The 20,589-nt window shown below is 36.4% G+C and overlaps 1 protein-coding gene across 3 annotated transcripts in view; it reads left to right on the top strand.

Moving 5' to 3' along the window:
- The first annotated feature begins 356 nt into the window (after positions 1–356).
- Positions 357–20,589, top strand: part of LOC117412553 (rab proteins geranylgeranyltransferase component A 2-like) — a 31,104-nt gene continuing 10,871 nt past the window's right edge. For 2 of the 3 annotated variants that reach the window (XR_009307490.1, XM_058989123.1), the window contains exons 1-9: positions 357–478; positions 5,740–5,806; positions 6,331–6,403; positions 7,548–7,672; positions 8,237–8,618; positions 9,512–9,628; positions 9,864–9,984; positions 11,322–11,544; positions 16,318–16,395. Coding sequence is in view for 2 of the 3 variants with exons in the window: in XM_058989123.1 (XP_058845106.1) it covers positions 427–478; positions 5,740–5,806; positions 6,331–6,403; positions 7,548–7,672; positions 8,237–8,618; positions 9,512–9,628; positions 9,864–9,984; positions 11,322–11,544; positions 16,318–16,395 (1,238 nt within the window). In the remaining variant the exon portion in view is untranslated. Of the gene's footprint in view, positions 479–5,739; positions 5,807–6,330; positions 6,404–7,547; positions 7,673–8,236; positions 8,619–9,511; positions 9,629–9,863; positions 9,985–11,321; positions 11,545–16,317; positions 16,396–20,589 lie in introns of those variants that run through there. The other variant, XM_058989125.1, reaches the window with a different exon arrangement.

The raw sequence follows: 20,589 nt of genomic DNA, 5'->3' as shown, positions 1-20,589 counted from the left end.
AAGTGTAATGATGGGGTTAACTGTTTCCAGTTTAATTAAAATGTATCATGGTTTCTGTGAACCGAGTTCGGTTGATCTAAATCACTTGCCCAACACACAACTTGTTTTTGTCGGTCTGAGAAAGTGCTACTATAAGTACATTACGACTCGGTTAGGCTACTGTCCTGAAAAATGACGAGCACATTTGAAACAAGAAGTGACGCTTTGAATATAGACAGAACCCATACCTTGTAATCAGATACCTATGCCGAATACAGACTACAGGTAATTGCTAGTTCTAAAAAAAAATGCACGTACACACGCAACTTCTTTTTACCAGTAGTGTGATTTGATCATAACTTCCTCGTTTCTGATCACCAAGGAACAGGGGACGTCTTGCTGATACGTCACTTCTGGTTGTATCAAGTCACATGATAATTTTCCAACATGTCTGCTGACCACCTCCCTTCTGAGTTTGATGTTTTAATAGTCGGGACAGGTAAGAAATCCAAAGCTTATTTGTTATTAATGCATGATATTTTTGAAAATTAAGTGGAAGACACCGGTACTGAAAGAGACGAAGTACTCTGTAATGCAGTTTTATACCTTTTCGTCTGTGACAAAGCTGTACGCCAGTGTCCTCTCCGTACAGATTGACGTAGTGAGCATCACAGTAATTGCTAGTCATTTTCGTTATATTATATAAAAATGAACAATTCATTTATTGTAATGTTTATATTGGTTTCAAGTCTTAATGTATGCCTGAATCGGCTGTTTTGTCATAGATGTATGTGATGCACTTTATAAAACCCTAAATACTACTAGTAATTTGTTTTAAGTAGATAGATATTAATTGCAAATGTATTTAATATTCTTATGGCCGATTGAGCATTACGTTGACATGTCACTTACTACACTGAAGCTTACTGTGAACAAAGTATTCAGCACTGCAGTATCCTATAAGACAATTTTATTAAGGAGGTTGTCAGTGTGAAAGTATTTTTCATGTTGGCTTTTGTGTTGTTTGTAGAAGAAAATAAACAAATATCCGCGTACAATAGGCCTACTTAGGTCCATAGACAAACAGATCTGCACACAAAGGTACAGACTTGACTTAGCTTATTTGTTTCCGTTTGTTTTTAGAATTTCATTTCAAACAATGGGGCTCTTAAGTGCGATAATTGTGCATACTAGAAGCATATCATTGTCTATGTTTAGTTTTATTTTTGATAGTGCTAAACTGATTTGGATTTTGTTACCATAAAAACCAAGGCATGCTGTACCTTAGAATTAACACGCTAAAGCAAACCAAAACTGTAACCCTTTACCAGACCACACAAGGGAGCCCGCAAATTGACATTAAAACCCGCAGACCCCCTGCAGTCATTGTACAGCCCACAAAATAAAACGTATATGTGAAAAAAAAATTAAATTTGGCTTCAGCATTAAATTATTGTATGTACAATCCATTTATGAATGGGTTCTTAATTCAAGATGGAAATGATCATTTTAAATTAACCAATGTTGTTGCTTTCTTTTTCTTTTATTGATTTGAAATGTAATTTCAGAATTAAAGATGTGTGTACTGGAATATAAACTACAATAGTACAATGTTTATAATCTTATTTGTAGCTATGGTAAATGCAAGACAGTTAGTTTATTGTAGTTTTAACTAATTACTGTATTTTGGTAATTGTTTTGGAGGAAACTGTCAAACAGAGTACAAGTTTCAATGTCTCAATTCATATTAGCAGAGACAGCAAGACAGTCTTGATTTTGCTTAGAATTTTCAAAACTCTTAGTTAAGTAAAGATTTTTTTTTTTTATATACTATGGATGTAATCATAATTTGTAACAACAATGGAAGCTTATCTGTGCACTATCAAGTATGTGCCTAGTGCCAAAAATAAATAAATCCATAAAGATGTCAGATTTGCACTGTCTCGTATGTCAAACTTATATTTTTACATGTGCATACAGTGTATGTTGGTCTTGATGATCTGCGTTTTTTGTGTTAATGATGGTTCTAGTTTCGTATTCACAGCTGTGGCGGGGGACTTCAGTACTGTAAGCATCATTTTAACCATCTAACAAAAATGACAATGTTTTGAAATCCCACGTCTCCATGTTTATGGCATCAAATCACAACACAAAAGAATATAATTAACACACACCATTTTTGGGGTAACATGTTGCCAATAAATTGATAACGACCACCTTTGCTTAGGTTTGCTTGCTGTCTGTCCAAATATATGGGCTGGAAGCATAACCCTCAACCTCTATGGCAGTACTGTCGAGTACACAATAAAAAAAAAAGAGTAGATGGAGAGGATGAGATAGAAGGGCATTGGTTTCTGACAGCTCATATGCACCTTGTGTGTTTTATTAGGACTTATTTTAATATTGGTTTATGGAGTTTGAGGACTTTCAATCTTCTGTCAATCCTTTATGTGGTTGCAGTTGATTTATGACTTAATTTTAATTACTTATTGAAACGAAACTCTCAAACTGCTTTACACTGTACCACACATGATTCACTGGGACGTCCCTACAGGAATTGGGGATAGAGCCTATAAATCTGACCTGTCTCTTTCAATCACAGACAGCTGAGAATCACAGGTATGCAAGTAACCTTGCAGTCAGATGGTATATGTTTATATCTTAGTAAAATTTTACCCTGTGCGCTCAGTTGACTTTCACTGCTTTTTATTAGAATGTGTGAAATAAGCCAATTTCTTCAAAAAAGTACAACACTCTTTGGAAGTGGTTTAAGGACAAATGTGTTTGGTAACCTATTAAGACCAGCAGTGGATAAAAAGGGCTCCCTGATCTTTTAACTATACAAAAACATATCATAATGGGTACTTGTCCCGAGAAATGGTGAGCCCAGAAAATTGATTTGTCCACATTAAAACTGTCCATTGGCGACTGGTTTTGAAATAAAGGCCGCATCACACCAGGCGCAATGTCATTTTTCATTGGGCGACACGATATTTTCGTAGTGACATGTCCATACACACCTGAAGCGACACAGATGTGATGAGACAGATGGAAAACGCTCTATTATGGCTAATATGTATGGAATTAGATTGTTTAGAAATCTGTATCAGGATAGTTATCTACATGATTATTTAGGATAGTCTATAGGAGCTATATATTGTGGCAAACTGGGGTGTGCTTTGCCACACTTCAGGACCTTTTCAGTGTCATTCAGTGTAAAATAGGAACACTGTGGACTACAGCTGAATTAAAAAACAGGGCGGTGCCTGTATTTTCATTGAACAAAACACACATAAATAAAAAAAACTAAATCCTAACTCCTCAAAGCAGTGCTAACTAAACTTTTACTATGTTCTAAGCTAATACCAGACAGCTACGTTGTTTACCGGTGATCCAAACTAACACTCTTAAAGTATGAAATAACTTTATATAGAGTCTGTCCCCACAGGCTTCCTCCAGGCCTTGGCCTTTATGCATACAACCCCTGCACCTACACCTACAGCTGCCTACCAAGTTCCATCAAAATGGACTCCCATATGTTATCTTTCATCTCTGCATGTTTATAATTACGATGATCTTTGTCATAAAGCTCTGGGTATTTTTCCAGGGTAGGTAGTCGTTTTGGATACTGCTTCAGCCTGGTGGACCACGTGCATTGAAGGTGTTCTCTGATTGCTCAATTCCCTGGTTGTCACACAAAGACATTCCAAAAAATAGGATTCAATCCTATTTATTTTGTCTCTCCAGTGTGCCCCCCTCCCCCAGTCGCCTGGGGTGTGAAAGATACAGTACTTATCAAAAGAATAGGTTAAATTCATTTTGTTGCATCACTGCACATATTCACTTGACGCATCACATCTGGTGTGTAGTGGCCTTAAGAGCTAAATGATCACAGCAAAAACTTTATTTATTTATTTTTAATCCCTGGTCAGTCAAAGAATTAGAATTAAATAAAACAAACTTAGGTCCAAGTTTTGATAACAGGGCAAGACACTAACACTAAGACAAATGTTGTTTGTGCCCAATAAGGGGGCACTAGATGGTCACACGCGCCCCCTGGGACTGGTAAGTTAGCTAACCTCTCCTGTTTTTTTCTTGGTTCAGATTATGTTTGTATTTTTTATTTTTTTATTTAGTCCAGCGTTGATTATCCAGTGATATTAGTAACAGCAGTGCAGGACAAGAAAAAAAAAAAAAAAAAAACATTAACGTTCACCCAGAAACAGACCAGCAGCACAGAGCAATCGAGCAATGAAACCTCCAGACAGAAGGGGTACAGTTTATAAAAAAAAGAAAAAAAAAGGTTGAAAACCACTGCTTGGTAGTACCTCAGGGTAAAGTTTCACTAATGAAAACAGTGGATGTGGACCAAGTGTTTTCAGCCATGGTTTGTTTATAGCATTCTAAAGTGAACTAATTATATCGTTAAGAAATATCATAATGTGTTTTCTTTTTGTCCTACAAGCTGAAGCAGTCCATGCATACAGCTATTAACTTAACAGCAAACATGAATGCACTGAATGAAGTAACGTTGCCCTCTGCACTCGGCAAAAGGGCTGAGCTTGTTTCCTCTCATGCTGTCCAGCTGCTTACCTCGGTTATAAATAACACATGGAATGACTTTCAAGGTAGAGAGAGAGAGAGAGCATCCATTTTGAATGTTCGATGAATTGAAGAGTGATTTATGATTTCATACAATTCCTGCTGAAAGCATTTCAGGCTTTGCTAGGTCATCAAAGTCCTGCCAACCCAATCTATTATTTATTGTATAGTATGTCTCCTGCAGAGTGAGTATTTTATGGTGGTTAATGTTTGTCTTTAACAAACATGATGTGAAAAAACTGATATCACATGCAGCATTAAGGGATTTCTTTTTATGCAATATTTTTACACTGGGATAGAAATGGCATTTTCCTGTAATAGACTGAGATAGAACTGGGATGCTGTGAGTCAATTTTATATATATATAAAATATATTTTGTACCACTAGGGACTTCATCTAGATTTAAAAGGTAGACATTATGCCATGATGTAATGCAGCATAAGATGCATTGCATACGAGATTGGAGCAAACAACCTGTTCTCTGTCATGTTAGAACATCAACAGTTTGCATGAAAGCAGTTAGGTCTACCTCTTTAGTAACTCATCTCCAAGAATGAGTTATTCCAAGAGCAACTGTACTGGTAGTGATACCATTTGGGATGTTACATCATTTGTAGGACATCTTGGTTATTCAGGGATACTACTTTGTAAGAAAGTGGGCAACAAATGTCCTACCCAAGCACCATAAACCAGCATGTGTGACATTATGGCCTATTTCTTTTAATGTAGAATCGAACAAAGTTAATATGCTAATTACAACACTGTAACCCTAAGAGGGGTCATGCTGCAAGTAATCTACTTCCTGGGGACTGAGGAAAAGCAAAGTACAACAGAATTCTGAGACCCCAATATGAAATCAAAACTTGTCCGCTTTCCAGTGTTAGAGTGTGTTCGGTATTGTTTTTTTAATTTTTTTTTTTTATAAATGTATTACTATATGAATACATTTCTATTTATGTATCGTGGTATTGTTCATAGCTTGTATCTATTGTTTGAAATGTTTCCTTATTGTTTTGTATATTCTTTTTTCATGTATATAAAATGTGTTGCTATGGTAATAAATATGCCTAGCTACGGAGGTGGTATTTTAATTGTGTGACCCCAAAGTTTCATGAGGTTTCGCTGTACTAACTAAATATGTGTCTGTTTGTTTATAGGTCTTCCAGAATCCATCATTGCGGCAGCGTGTTCAAGAATCGGCCAGAAGGTTTTGCATGTTGACAGGTAACGAAGAACTGTTTAGAATTCAAGATTTCATGTGTGCGTCAGTCACTGCAACGCAAAATAAACATAATGTTGCAAAATGAGTTTTGTGTTGCAGTATTAAAATGCCATGTTTTTATTGCCGGTAAATTTATTGTGTATAGATTAATTAAAACTGTCACTGTTGCCGCTCTTTTCACACCTCATGCTTCATAGAACATTTGAGTTATTTTTCAGATTATTTTTTGTTTATGAATATTTCCCAGTTCTGACAAGGACATTCTCAGTATCAAAATAAAGGTTAAGCATCTTAAAGTTTGATCACATGTAAGGATATCACATGCTCTTTAAAGAGTTATGGGGTTAATTTTAAACACACTGGGGTGCAATTTGCACCCCTTGCTGCTGACAATGGTTAAAAACAGTATTGCTTTTCTTATCAAGAATTATGATTTTTTTATAACAATGTATTATTCGATGTGTAAAATCTGTTCATTAATATGGAATATATTATGTTTCTTTTAATAATGTGTGCTATGCTACAGGAGTGCTTATTATGGAGGAAACTGGGCCAGTTTTACATTTTCTGGGTTACTGTCCTGGATAGAAGAACACAAGGTAACCTCTCTTTACTTAAACATTCTCAAAAAGGTTTGTAGGAATGTGGGATTCATATGCCAAACAGATGATACACAACTAGAACTGGCCCACCACGAAAATGATGTTGAAATAGACTAATCCCAGTTTTATAGGAATGAGATAAGAAGATTGGTTAAGGGAACTGAATATATTTAATCTAGAACAAAGGAGTATTAAGGGGACAATATTGAAGTCTTTAAAATCTAAAAGGAGTTGACAAAGTTAATTCTAGCCCATACTTTAAGCACAGCACAGAAACCAGGACCAGTAGGCACTTTTGAAAACGAAGTGAAGACATACTTAGGACAGATGGTAGGAGACACTTTTTTTACATTTTAGGTTTACAGTGACTAGCGATTGTTAAAAATAACATAAAAATAATAATTTGAAGAAGGATTACTCTTGTTTCCCAAGGTTGACAAGGACATTCTTGGTATCAAAATAATAGAAGCGAATAAAGTTGAATTACTTGTAAGGATATCCCAAGATTGTTAGAGTTATGAGATATATTAATTTTAAACATGCTGGGGTGCATTTGCGCCCCTTGCTGCTGACGAAGGAGTAAGCGTCTTCTGTTCTAAATTGAGTAGAAAAATAAATATTTCCTTTCAAATGTTGAGGACTGCATCATGAAAATCTAGCAGTCATTCCCCGTTACATTACGCAATGACAAGTGAGTCTTGCATTATTCATTTGGCAGGAAGTGGCTGGAGCCCATGCATTATGGACTCTAGAGTTTCTTTAGAGACTTGAATGCATAGATTTACCTGCATTTGCCTGAAGAGACGTTTGCATGAATTAAGGCAGTTTAATAATAGACTGGAATGTTACTGAGCCAGCATGCGATAACTACAAAATATATCAACAAAAGAAGATAAATGATGCAGACTTGTCAGTTGCTCTGTGTAAAGTTTTATGGATTTTGTAAAACTGTATTATTAGTAATCTAAACGGGCGTTTACACATTTAAAGGTGGCAGTCTTACCCAGTACCACAAGGAGTACCTGAAATAGACTTCTGCTCAAGACCCCTGAATAAGAGCACTGTGCATTTTGGAAAGTTTAAAATAAAATACAAAAAATGTATGGGTAATACTATATTTTTTTGTGGTTTTCCCTGACAGCATGGAGCCTGCAACACAGATGAAATTAAAGAGTGGAAAGATAAGATTCATGAAGATGAAGAAGCTATACTGTTAAACACTGTGGATAAAACCATAACGAACGTGGAAGTATTCTGTTTTGCAAGGTAATAAAACAGACAATATGTTTTATGGCTATTAATAATGAACAGACACTAAAAGTGCATTTACTTGCACTTGTTTCTTAATAGCTCTTATCCAGTGAAAAAGTTTTTTTTCTATGTGTGTGTTTTCATACAAAATGAAAATGATTTAAAACTTCAAGTTTTTATCAATTTATGTAACCAAAAGCTGTAAGGTTATATTGCTAGTTGACTGCATCAGACTATCACTGTAAAACAACCATTAGTTTCCCCAGCCTTCTAGGTGAGATTTGAAACAGATTTCTCCTGGGATCACAATTGTTGATCACATCCTTGCATTCATTGGTCCAGTGGTTAAAGACAGGGGCGTGTTACCAGTTCAATCACAGCTGGTTCAATCCCAGCCACTGACTTGCCTTGTGTGACCCTGAGTAAATCACTAAACCTCCTTGTGCTCCGTCCTTCGGATGAAATGCAAAACCAAGGTTCTATAGTAAGTGACTCTGCAGCAGTTATGATGCATAGTTCACCCCCTAGTCTCGCTAAGTCACTAAATGACTAATTAATAATTTTATTTTCTTTTAACAGTCAGGATTCAGAGGACAATATACAGGAAGAGGGTGCCTTGCAGTTGAAACATGATAGTTCATTTACTGCTGCTGGGACAGAGGAAGATAGTGGTAGTTCAAAAGATTGCCATGGTCAACAAATCCAGGCTACAGTTACTAATACTGTAGAGTCATCTGCTTCAGAGGATCCAGTAAGGAGTGATTCACAAGCCTCTGCCCAGGAAACAGATGATGCACCATCCACCCAGGAAGAAAACCATGGCAATATGTGTTCTACAGAATCTGAAAAACAAGAAGCTGGTGTAACTGAACAGGTCTCGGAATGTACTGATGAAAAAAAGATCACCTATTCCCAGATCGTCAAAGAGGGCAGAAGGTTTAATGTTGATTTAACTTCTAAGGTAAAGTTGGTGATATGCTGAAATAACTTAATTCATTTTTTCCCCCTGTTATACAGTATATTGTACAGAAATAGAGAGGAAATACAACAGGTGATCTTTGAGTTCAAAACATGTCAGTGATTGGGGTTCACTTATTTTTAGTTTCATTTATGTATACACACTTTGTTGTGTTGCAAGTTTGGTTTGTCATGCAAAGACTTATCGTACACAGATGCTAAAAGATCCTTTATATATATAAAAAAAAAAAAAATACACTGTTGAGGTGCGTGGCAGAAAGGAAAAGTACTCCTATTTCTGGTGATTAATGGCCCATACAGATTTTATTTAACAAACCCTTTCAGATCTTGGAATATTCCTGAATGAATACATTTTAAATGAAATGCATTGTGTAGTAAGAAGAATCAATCAATTGTGCTAAAACCTGACAGCTGTTTTAACTGAGATTTATTTTATTTATTTATTCATTCATTCATTCATTTTTTAACCAGGAAAAAACCCAATTGAGACGAGGTCTCTTTTACAAGTGTCCCAGCAAGATGACCAGAAACAGACAGCAGTAATTTCACATCCCTAAAAATAACATTTGGGTTATTTATCTGATGCTTGATCATATCCCAGATCCTCTTGTCTAGACTATTCCATGCCATAGGGGTGCTGTAGCTAAATGCTGATCGGCCAAACCAGGACCTTCTCCAAGGCACTTGATAAATAAGTGCAATACTTGGGTATATTTACCTGTTACAACAAACCTAGGTAACCTGGCAACAAACCTACCTTTCCATTTGTCATTTTACATACAATAATGTGTTTCATTAACCTAATTTGTTAGTAAGTGGCCAGTGTCTTTGTTATCATTAATCGTTCACTGATTTTGTTCTTTCTTTTTTCTGTAGCTTCTGTATGCCAAGGGCTCTTTGGTTGACCTCCTTATTAAGTCAAACGTTAGTAGATATGCAGAATTCAAAAATGCTACCAGGATACTTACTTACCAAAATGGAAAAGTGGAGCAGGTAATCTGAAATGTTTTGCATGCATATTGGATTGAAATTGTACTAATAAGGTACTATAGATGTTTTTAATTTCACAGACAAAATTTAATTGCAGTATATGAAAGGTGTGCCTAAGGTGATCTCATTTGAATATTTAACTGTTAACAACTTCTTCACTGAGATTCTTTTCTTCACCTTTCTTTATTGAAATGATGAATGAGGAAACACTGTACATTTGAATACAATTCTTTTGTAGGTGCCTTGCTCACGAGCAGATGTCTTTGCAAGCAAGCAGCTTACTGTGGTGGAGAAGAGAATGCTAATGAAGTTCCTCACATTTTGTATGGACTATCAGCAACATCCTGAAGAATACTTGGGTATTACAGTAAAACCTGTATCATCCAGCCCCTCTATAAACCGGCATTCTGTATAATTTGGCATGGTTTTTGGGTCCCAACCAAATCCCTATTGAAATGAATGGTGTGATACCCTCTACTCTACAATCCAGAACTTGTCTATTCTGGAATGCAGCATTATATTTAAGTCTCTGCCTAAAATCAATCTGACTGCAGTCTGGCACCAGGTCATGTGACTTGAAAGTTAAAAAAAAAAAGAAGATTATTAAGACGTTGCGTATATTACTCGTGTCACACGCCATTCTGAATTGTGCAGCTGTTGAATAGCAATTGCATGTCTAAATGTACACACAAAGAGCTGTCTCTTGAAAGAAAGTTTACACTTATCAAAAAACTGAACGTTTACCAAAACCAACACAAAAAGAGCTAAGTTTAAAAATGTAAAATCACAAACTGTTTCAGACATTCTGAAAAGACATCTACTTAAAAGCAACATATATAATTATATAAATATATAATTTATTAATATTTAATTAGTATTATTTTGCGTGTGCTGTCGCAATAGTCTTGATACTTTGATAAACCTACTTGTGCGTTATAACGTAAAAATAAAAAGCTAGGTCATCTAGACTGATATCATCGTCAGTGTTGATTCCTCTTTGGGCCGAATTTAAGTATTGGTATTTCCCTGACTGTAGTTATGTTGCAATATAATGTACCAGTAGCGCATTTCTTAGAAAAATCTGCTTATTTCCATTAGAAGTTGAAACAATCCCTTGCTGATAACTACTGCCGCAGTATAACAACAAATATCCCAATATTTTTACCATAATGGCAACTGCTTAGGCCCCATTGTACTGTAAACGGTAACTGACTGTTTGAAAGTCTGTATACTAGGGGTGTGCCGATGTTTGTATTTTCTGAGTAATTACCTTTAAGAAGTATTTGTCGGCAGGTATTAAATAAATCAAAACCCACCTATTTATTAATGCGTTGATTTCAAAACAAATATATATATATATATATATATATATATATATATATATATATATATATTGCAATATGCTTTATTGTAGGATGATCTGCTGAATATGGCTGTGACTGTATTATGTCCCTGCAATATGTCATGTTCTGAAATCTTTGTGAACCTGTAAAACAGATCAGAACCACTAGACACTGAAATGAAATGAAAAAAAAAAAAACCTTTCAGAACTTGCAGATACAATTGAGGATGTTCCATATAATTTCTAAAATGCATGTGCTGAGTTGTACTCCGTCCAATCCAGGATGTTAACAGTACTGACGCATTTATATTTAAGTTTTACACCAATAGCTGTGTACAAATGCTTTCTTTTCAGATTTCAAAGACCATACATTTGTAGAGTTTTTGAAGATGAAAAAGCTGACGGCAAACCTGCAGCACTTTGTCCACCATTCGATCTCCATGGTCTCAGAGACTGATAAAACCACCGAGGGCCTCCGTGCAACCCAGAATTTCCTGCAGTGTCTTGGGCGTTATGGAAACACCCCCTTCCTTTTCCCCCTATATGGAAATGGGGAAATCCCACAGTGCTTTTGTAGGTAATGTTTAAATCTTTCCTTTGGTTGTATTTCTGTAGTGTTCTTTAAAGTGAATACGTATGCATGACAGGATTGCGCGGTGGGCCTAGATGTTAGTTGGCAGGAAAGAGACACCAAGACAAGGAAACTGCAGTTTAATCACTAGAGTGCACATTTATTAAACAAAACAACAGAAACACAGAACACAAGGGCCAAAATAAAAGGTTAAACAAAATAATACAATCAGTACCTGTCGGCTGGGCATTTGCCTTCACTCCAGGCTCCAAAAACACAGGCCCAAACACACCAAACTCCCACCACCAGACAAAGGATTTATCCTTCCCTTTTATACACGTGACCACTCCCCAATTAACACTCAGTTACTTAATTGGGGAATGGCCACACCTGTGATTGCTGGCAGGGACAGATTTAACTCCATCCCAGTTTAACAAAATAGAGCTTACCTTCATTTTATTTAATATTCTCATTACTTTTGAATACTTTCTAGGCTCGTATATGCAATTTTATAATTAATTATTTTAAGCATCTCCTTTTTTCAAACATTTTAAATAAAACAGCCCCATCAAACATGGCTGTGCAATGTTTCTTTCTCTGACATAATGTTTTCCTGACCCCAAGCAGAGCCACAGTGGTCACATGCAAATTTACCCTTTAGCGATCAGTTGGGTATGCACAAATCTCAGGTACTATTCCTATCAATAATGCACTAAGAATGTGTTCAGTTAAATAATAATAATGATAATGATAATAATGGGATCCTCTTTGTACAACTCTCTCTCCCTTTGTCATCTCTGTCACTGCACTGCTTCAGTTCAGGAAACTTCTGGTAGAACGTATATTTTGTTTCAATATTGTATTTAGTATTTCAAATTAAAATCAGTATAAATTAAGCTTTATCATTTCAATTTTGTAATCACATTTTAAACCAAAATGACAATATTTTTTAAATTACAGTGGTTGACACACAGTGGCAATCTGTAGGCTTTTAATTGTATTATTTTATACCCTAAACTTGATTCAATATGATTAAACAAACCTTTAACAAGAGAATACAAAATGTGCACTACAAATGATTATTTAACTATCCCTTTCAATTCAAACTTATAAAATACAGTATTTGCAACATTAAACTGGATAAAGCCTGATTAGGTTTATGTGCTTCATTTGTTTATTCTGCGCTTGAGGAAAGACTCACACTTGGATAAGATAATCCATCACTTTGAAACCTGTACTTTGGTGATGGATGGATAGATTGGGAAAGCAACTTAATAATCTTCATTTTTTCAGGTTATTCGCAGATCAGTGAGCATGGCTTTTAATAAAGCTATGAAAGGCTTTTGTGTCCTTACTCGTATTATATCTAAAGTTTTGACAGGAAAATACTTTTTCATTTGTAAATAACCTTTTGACGTACCATACAAAATGTGGTCATTGGCAATAACTTCAGTTGAGGAAGTGTGTCCTTGTGCAAGAACATTAAAACCTGAGAAGGGGTCCATTTTAATTATCTAGACAAGCAGATCTTAATGCCACCCTAAAACAATTAGCTATTCCTGGTTTTGTTTTCCACCTGGGTGATTTATTGACCCTCCTTATTAACTTTTTTAATTGTATGCCAAATTGTGTGTGTAGTATTGTGTTTAATGTATCATATTATCTAACAATCATTTGCACTTACTTTGGGCTACACCTGGCCATTACAAATCCACCACTTATGTGGAAAGTAATTTTGTAAAAAATATAGCTTTATTTATCCTGATAAAACCTGATGTGTAGCTTATTTCAGTGCCATACGTTTAGATTTAGAAATTTTATTTGGGAGGAAGGAATACCCCTTACACATATGACATAGACTAATTTGCACCAGAGAATATAAATCCGCGGGTAACTGTCCCTGTCTTGCCTCTATTTAGGGGCTTACATCCAGTGAGCCGAGTATTGGTTCTCAGTCAGGTGGGTTTGAGGCAATTAATGCTCATGCTTTCATGTTGCAAATTCATAAAAAGGAAAAAAAAAAATTCTATATGTCGTGGAAGTTGGTCCTGAACTACTGGAAGGTGTTTTAAATATATGTAGGCTAAACGGCTATCTCCTGGAGGAAAAGTAAAAAAAAAAAGGCTTTGCACATAGCAGTTATACACGTAGCTCTGCGAACGGCCACCAAATTGTGCAATAATATAGAGCCTCTCCTTGTTTATTATCCTGTCCTGGGGAAGTCGTATTTCTCAACAAGAATATAGTAAAAGCTCACCATTACCACCCCTGCGCTGACTCTGGAGTGGCGAAGATGAACACACGCTGTCCTCTGAAGTGTGTGCCATCAGCCGACCGCTTTTTTTCACACTGCGGACTCACCATGCAGCCATCCAAGAGCTACAGCGTCGGAGGACAACGCAGCTCTGGGGCAGCTTACAGGCAAGCTCGCAGGCGCCCGGCCAGATTACAGGGGTCGCTGGTGCGCGGTGAGCCGAGAACACCCTGGCCGACTTAACCCTCCCTCCCCCCGGGCGGCGCTTGGCCAATTGTGCGCCGCCCCATGGGAGCTCCCGTCCACAGTTGGCAGTGGAATAGCCTGGGTTCGAACCGGCGACCTCCAGGCTATAGGGCGCATCCTGCACTCCACACGGAGCGCCTCTAAATGTGTTTGTTAATGTGTTTGCTTTTTTTTTCCCTAATTAACGATTAAGTAACTATAGCAATGTTTCCTTCTGCATTGCTTCCTCCACCACGGGATATGCATGCCTGGTTCTGACTCTCCTCTTTCAGCCATATTAACAAAAGAACAGTAGCACACAAATCTTTGCTTTAATGCGGTTTCCAGCCAAACAAACACAGTACTTTTTCTGGCACAGATTCCTCTGAGCTTTAAAGTTGGATATGGCTGGTATTTGCTCCATAATGTCACACCACAACCACTTAGATTCTCGTTATAATGCTGAACATGATTAGCAAAGTCGGTGGTTCTCATCTGCAGCATTGAGAGAGTACTGTATTCAAATGTAAAGGTCATCATAGGCAATTTGTAGAGAGGTATGCTTTGTATTTCACAAGGTGGTGTAGTGTTGTCTTGCTGCTGCTTGCTTCTTGTTACATTCTTTTTTTTCTTTTTTTTTTTCGGGTGGATGGGGGGCGTTATATGTGGATAAAATGAAGATTTACTGTGGATGTGACCTTCACCACATTATCTGGAACAGTAATCAGTGGAATTAATAGAATAATCAAATTATACACAAACTCATAAATCATTGCGAATAGTGCTGTCAAAAGTTCAGCTATTAATGGGTCCTATTGTTTTGCTACTGTATTAAAAAATCACATTCTCTGATTCCTGCCTTGATAGGAACTGAAATGGCATTTAAAGGCTGTAAGGAACCGCAGGCTACAGGTCTAAAAATTTCACAACTGTTAATTTACCAGTAATTTAATTTGATGTCTCCGGGACGAAGGTGAACCTAAATAACTGTGTTGGTGTTATCTTTCAGCAAAAAATGGGATCATTGTTGGAGATAGCAGACAGTTAATTAGAGTAATACCAGTTAAACGTCTGTCATTTAGGGTTAATGGCATCAAAGGGTTCCCTCGTTTTCCATACCAAGGCCAAATTGCATGAATGGCCTATTGTAAAGACATCAGCTTGTCTAGATAATTGTTTACGGTTGTATCATAACCAACGTATAAAGATGTCATGTTTTATAATTAATGTTTGGGAAATGAGGCTGGTATAAGGTACAAATGGTGTGGAGCAAAACATTCAGCCCTTAATTCTTAAAGTGCATCAAACTTTCCCTGGCTTCTAAATTTCCAAGGTCAGCCAATTATAACCTGTAAAGTGTAATCCCTATTTTATACATAATGTATCAACAGCAGCACAGATAATATCTAATAGCTTGTTCATTAGCGGCTTGTGACCTAAAAGGCTGAGTGATATACTGCAGTGCCTACTCCTTTTATAATACAACGTGGATAGATGTTAATTATTTGACAGCTTTCGCATTTGAAAATGAACCCAACAATAACTGGTGCCTCACTGAATAGCTTATCCCAAATCAAATAACTCAAGTGTTATTTTATAACCTATTGATACAGGCCTGTGGTCTGTATTCTTTGTTGTTTTAAAAGGCACCACAGGAGTTTACATGTTGAGAAATGTACGAGTAATGCTTCAGTACTCACAGTGGACAAAAAAATCTAAAAAAGAGGGAATTAGTACAGTTATACTATCTGGAAACCAAGCACACAGGAAACATTTAAATTACTTTTCACCCTTTGAAAACTGCATGAAACACAACCTATAACAGAAAACAAAACAAAAAGCTAACCCTTATAAAAGTTTACCATGGTAAAAACATACGAAGTGTAATGAAGCAAAGTGAAAGCATGTAACAAAATAGGTAAGCATTGTAAAGCTCAGAGAGGTATAGTAAAAACCATGTACAAAGCATAGGGGAAAACTGCAAAATTACCATGCAAATTTACTGGGGTAAACTTTTATAGGAGAAAGGCACAGTTCTAAACCCATATTGTTTTCTCTCAATGTCACCTTCTACCTTTCAAGTTGACTCAGATCCTAAATATAGCCTTGCCAGCAGGTAAGATGAAGAAAACAAAACTCAACCACGTGATGACAAAATACACAGCTTGGTGTGATATTTTATTATTTTTCTGGGGTTTTAGCTGAAGTCCTGTGAATTGCGAGTTCAAAAATGACACTTCTGATAAAGATGTCCACGTGCTCTAGGTTCAAATACTTGTTTTTTTCTTTTTGTTCTGCAGAATGTGTGCAGTTTTCGGTGGAATCTACTGTCTTCGACATGCAGTGCAGTGCTTGGTGGTAGACAAAGAAACAAAGAGGTGAGTGCTGAATTAACCTGCCTTGCACACGGTTAATAAAAAGAAGAAATATGCTTGGTCCACCTATGAAATACAAATCCTGTTTTACTCTCGTTAATAATCTGGGATCAACCTTGATTAAAAGTAATTTGTGCATTGGTCCTCCAAACATGGAAACGGGGCCTAGAATATAGATATGAAATTAATTTTCCTGAGATAGTGCTAAAGCTCCTGATCACCCGAGCTTGGAAGACCAATCATTTCTGCTGCCAGGGGGCCAGTGATGAGTGATGTTAGTTTTCCTTGTGGCCTTACCTACACTAATTGATTTTCATCAGAAGACAAAAAAGCCCTCTGTTACTGCATTTTAAAAAATTGAGTTCACCTAAAGTCTCATCAGATTAATCACTGCTGATAATGCGTGTCATTCTGAGAGAAGGGACTTTAATGAGTTTTAAGGTAGATTGTTGTCACAAACTAGGTTAGCTTAATATACATTCTTTCCTCTGTACAGTAGCGAACAGGCCAGCATGTAATGCTGATAATAATATATGGCTACTTTTGATTATTGTTTAATGGAGTGCGGGGTTTATAAATCCATTATTATATTTTACTGATATATTTATAAAATGTACAGCAACAAAAATGATATGTAGTGCTATTTTTGTTAGCAAATCTTTTAAGGTGTCTGAATACAGATTCTACTGTGTCTGCTTTAAGGCCTGATTTTGAATGTTCCAGCTCAAAAGAAAGGCCAGTGGGTTACACAATTAATTGTGAGGATGTAGAGAACTTTACTGTAAAACTTCATGAAAGTTTTAAAATATAGGCAGTTTAAACCAAATGTGGAATAGCTCAAATGTGTAGGTTTTTATTTTTGATCGCAACGTGATGTCCCTTTTTAAAGTTATTTTAAGCTGACACTGTTTAACTCTTGGGAAAGGGTTGATCGTGAAACAAGATAATTTAGTTTTTTCTCCCGTAACTTAAAGGAGACTTATTCTGTTTCATTGATAATGTAAAAAAAAAAAGGCAGCTCCTTCTTTTTATTTCAAACCAAACACAAAAAGCAAGTCAAGTTAAATTGATTTTCCCTTGATTTTAAAGTCTTATTTTAAAGATTTGTTGCAAAAATGTATAACCTGCTTTGCAAATAACAGTTCTCTCTTAATTACAATTTAATTAAATGCATTTAACTAAACTTGCTTTTTGTGTTCGATTTGAATTAAAAATAAGGAGCTGCCTTTTTTTTTTTTTCTACATTATTTTAAATGCTTGTGTAGGTTTTTGTATCGTTTGGTGTTTCTTTGCTTGCAGTATGACATGGGAAACTACTAAAATACACTGACTTTTTATTATCTTTCCTTTTGTATCAAACATACAAATATTAATTTATTTGAAATGATTCTGGTAGTTTGAGAATGTACAGAACATTACTAAACACATGGTTAAGTCATGTATTGCCCGGAGGTATGGCAGTTACTATTTTAAAAACTTGGTACAGGTCTACTATGTAATTGATCAGAGTTTTGTGTATGTGGTGCCACCAGGTGGTGTATGGTGTGCACAGTCATGGACAGTCTTCCGTCGGTCACCCTTTGCAGTGATACAGTCCTCCGGGCAACGGGGCATTCCATAAGAGGTGGGCAATGCCCTTCTGTGGAATTGCCACAAGCAGGCTCCTCTTATTGACACAATTGCAGTCCTGTCGCAGCAGGTTGGGAGGACATCTTTTGTGATGTTTGAGACGTGTGGGTGGACATTGTCCTGCTAGAATATGGCATCATAGAAAGGGCATCACTATTGGGCATATGCATTGTCGGGCTGTCCTGTTGCTTTGAACAAGAAAGGGTGATCTGGATGCGTAACTGATGGTGCCCCACCCATTATGCCAGGCGTCACTGTAGTGTGGCGTTGCCTGACTGAGGCTAGATTGTCTCTTTTTACGGGAAAGTGGCGCACACATATCCAGACAGTGTTCCAACAGAAAGGTGTAATGTTTTCCATAGAAGATGCCAACATCAAGTTTCCTCAATGAAAGCCGTCTCCTTTCGGGTGGGGCAATTTCAATGTTCTAGAGTGAATGTCAGTTTCTGCTTTGTGAAACAGGTCCGTCAATGGACATATGCTAAATTATACTTAGTTACAGATTTGTAATGCATCAATCTTGTCCACAGTGACTGTTCCACTACTGAGTGAAATGGACATGAGCATGTGTGGAGCCTTTTTTTGGTTCTGTAGGGATTTAGATTTTTTTTTTTCTGTTAACAGCTTGAATGGTGTTGCTTTAAAAGCTGTTCAGATTGACAGCACAAACAAGGCAGTTGATATGAATGTGTGAGTGTGCTGAAATAAAACTAATTAATTAATCTACAGTAAATCTGGGGTGAAAAGCAATGTATTTATCACCAGTGCGATGTGAAAACTGCCTTCTACTGCGAGACACCCAGCATGATAGGAATTACAATCATTTCCACTGGCTTAGTTTTAGTTTTACAACGAGCAGTGGTTGTTTGAACATCAGGAAGATTACTTTCAATGTACTATTAAAATGTGTGAATTGTTTAACTTTCTGTATAAATGGTCCTATAACATGTGGGGCTATTGCTAGTGTTAGTGTTATAGTACTGACAAAGTCTCCAGCTTATTTATTTTCTCTGTGCAGTGAGGCACAATGGTCCGTAACAGGTATGAGGTGGTTGCTGTCATTTTGTAAGGGTAGAAAGAAGTGCAGCCACCAGTAGGTGTGAGAAGGCTTGAGAACCCTATCATAACTACTTCTTTCACTTCACAACCACATAACCTTTTGTCATATATCCATTATAAGCAGAGTGGCCAAATGGCAACCACCAACTTTTATTCTGGTTGCTTAATCAAATTTTTTGGTGGCCAAAAAAATAAATGAAAGTGTATGAACAAAATTTCATTACAAACATCTGTCCAACAATAACTCTCCATCCATTAAAAAAAAGGAAAATGTGGCAAATGTAACTTTTAACTAAACAATTGCTTATAAATTAAAGAGCAAGACTTTGCCTTTAAAAAAAACTCACACAACTGCAATTTGTATTTGTCCTTTTATTATTATTAATTAGTGCTGGGACAAATCTGAATATTCAAACAAATATTTTTTGACATGTATTTGGATACAAAAATCAGATGTTCATATTTGCTGCGAATGACAAAAATACCTTGCACTTATTTACCGTCTCACCAAAATTTGCGCGACAGTTTAAAAAAAATGGCAGATGAAAAAGAGCTCTGTGTGATATGTTTGAACCTTTTTTGTTTAATTGTTGAGCTTTGTGTTGCATTACAGCCTTTCATTCATTATTTTCTTTAAGTTTCCATGGCATTTTGTTAATGGCACGCGTGCAAACCAAAGTGTATTTTTATTATTTTTATTTTTGTTTTTCACTGTTCTTCTAAATTTCTTAAATAAAACTGTTAATTTTAAGCAATTATTATTTTTTTTTTAACACTACAGTACTCGCACGTTTGGTCAGCATCACAACTGTTGCAAGAAACTGGGGTTCTCTTATTCTGCTGGTGTTAATACCTCTCTGCACGTTAGTTGTTCCCGTCCTTCTCGCACTTCAGTTTATTAAAACATGTGAGATGCGTTTTTTTTATTTTTTATACAGACCGACGTCATGTCGCATTCCTAAATATTGACACATGCTTTTAAAGGTCGAGGCAGCAGTTTTGTGTCTAACCCTGAAAAAACAGTTGTTAAAAATGTTTTTGTTAGGTTTGCAACCAGTTTAGTCGCAGTCTGGAGCCCTGCATCATAATTTCTAATTTCTCTGTGATTCAGTGGTACGAACAGGTTGATACATTACGATAGTGCGATTGAGGGAGCATTCTGGTTGAGGAATCATATTGTCATAAAGAACCACTGTGTTAATGGATATGGGTTGAACAGCCTCTTTTCATTTTAAATAATAACGTAATGGTTAGGTGTATGAATCCCGAAGCTGTCTTCAATTGATATATTAGAGATCTTTGACCTGACTCCATAATTGTAAGTAATAATATTGTCAATGCCTTAAGAAAATAAACTATAATATTTATTTATTTTGTCTATGCAGTGTATAGTGGCCTCAGTGTCTCCCAAGTGCCTGTTTTTAAGTGTCAATCTGAAAGGATGACTGAAGTAAATAAATCTTAATTCACATAAGAACTCGGTGCTTTGGTAAAATATTATACATCAGC

Source organism: Acipenser ruthenus, chromosome 16, assembly GCF_902713425.1.
Source record: "Acipenser ruthenus chromosome 16, fAciRut3.2 maternal haplotype, whole genome shotgun sequence".
NCBI lineage: Eukaryota > Metazoa > Chordata > Actinopteri > Acipenseriformes > Acipenseridae > Acipenser > Acipenser ruthenus.
This window is presented reverse-complemented; position numbering and strand designations above follow the sequence as displayed.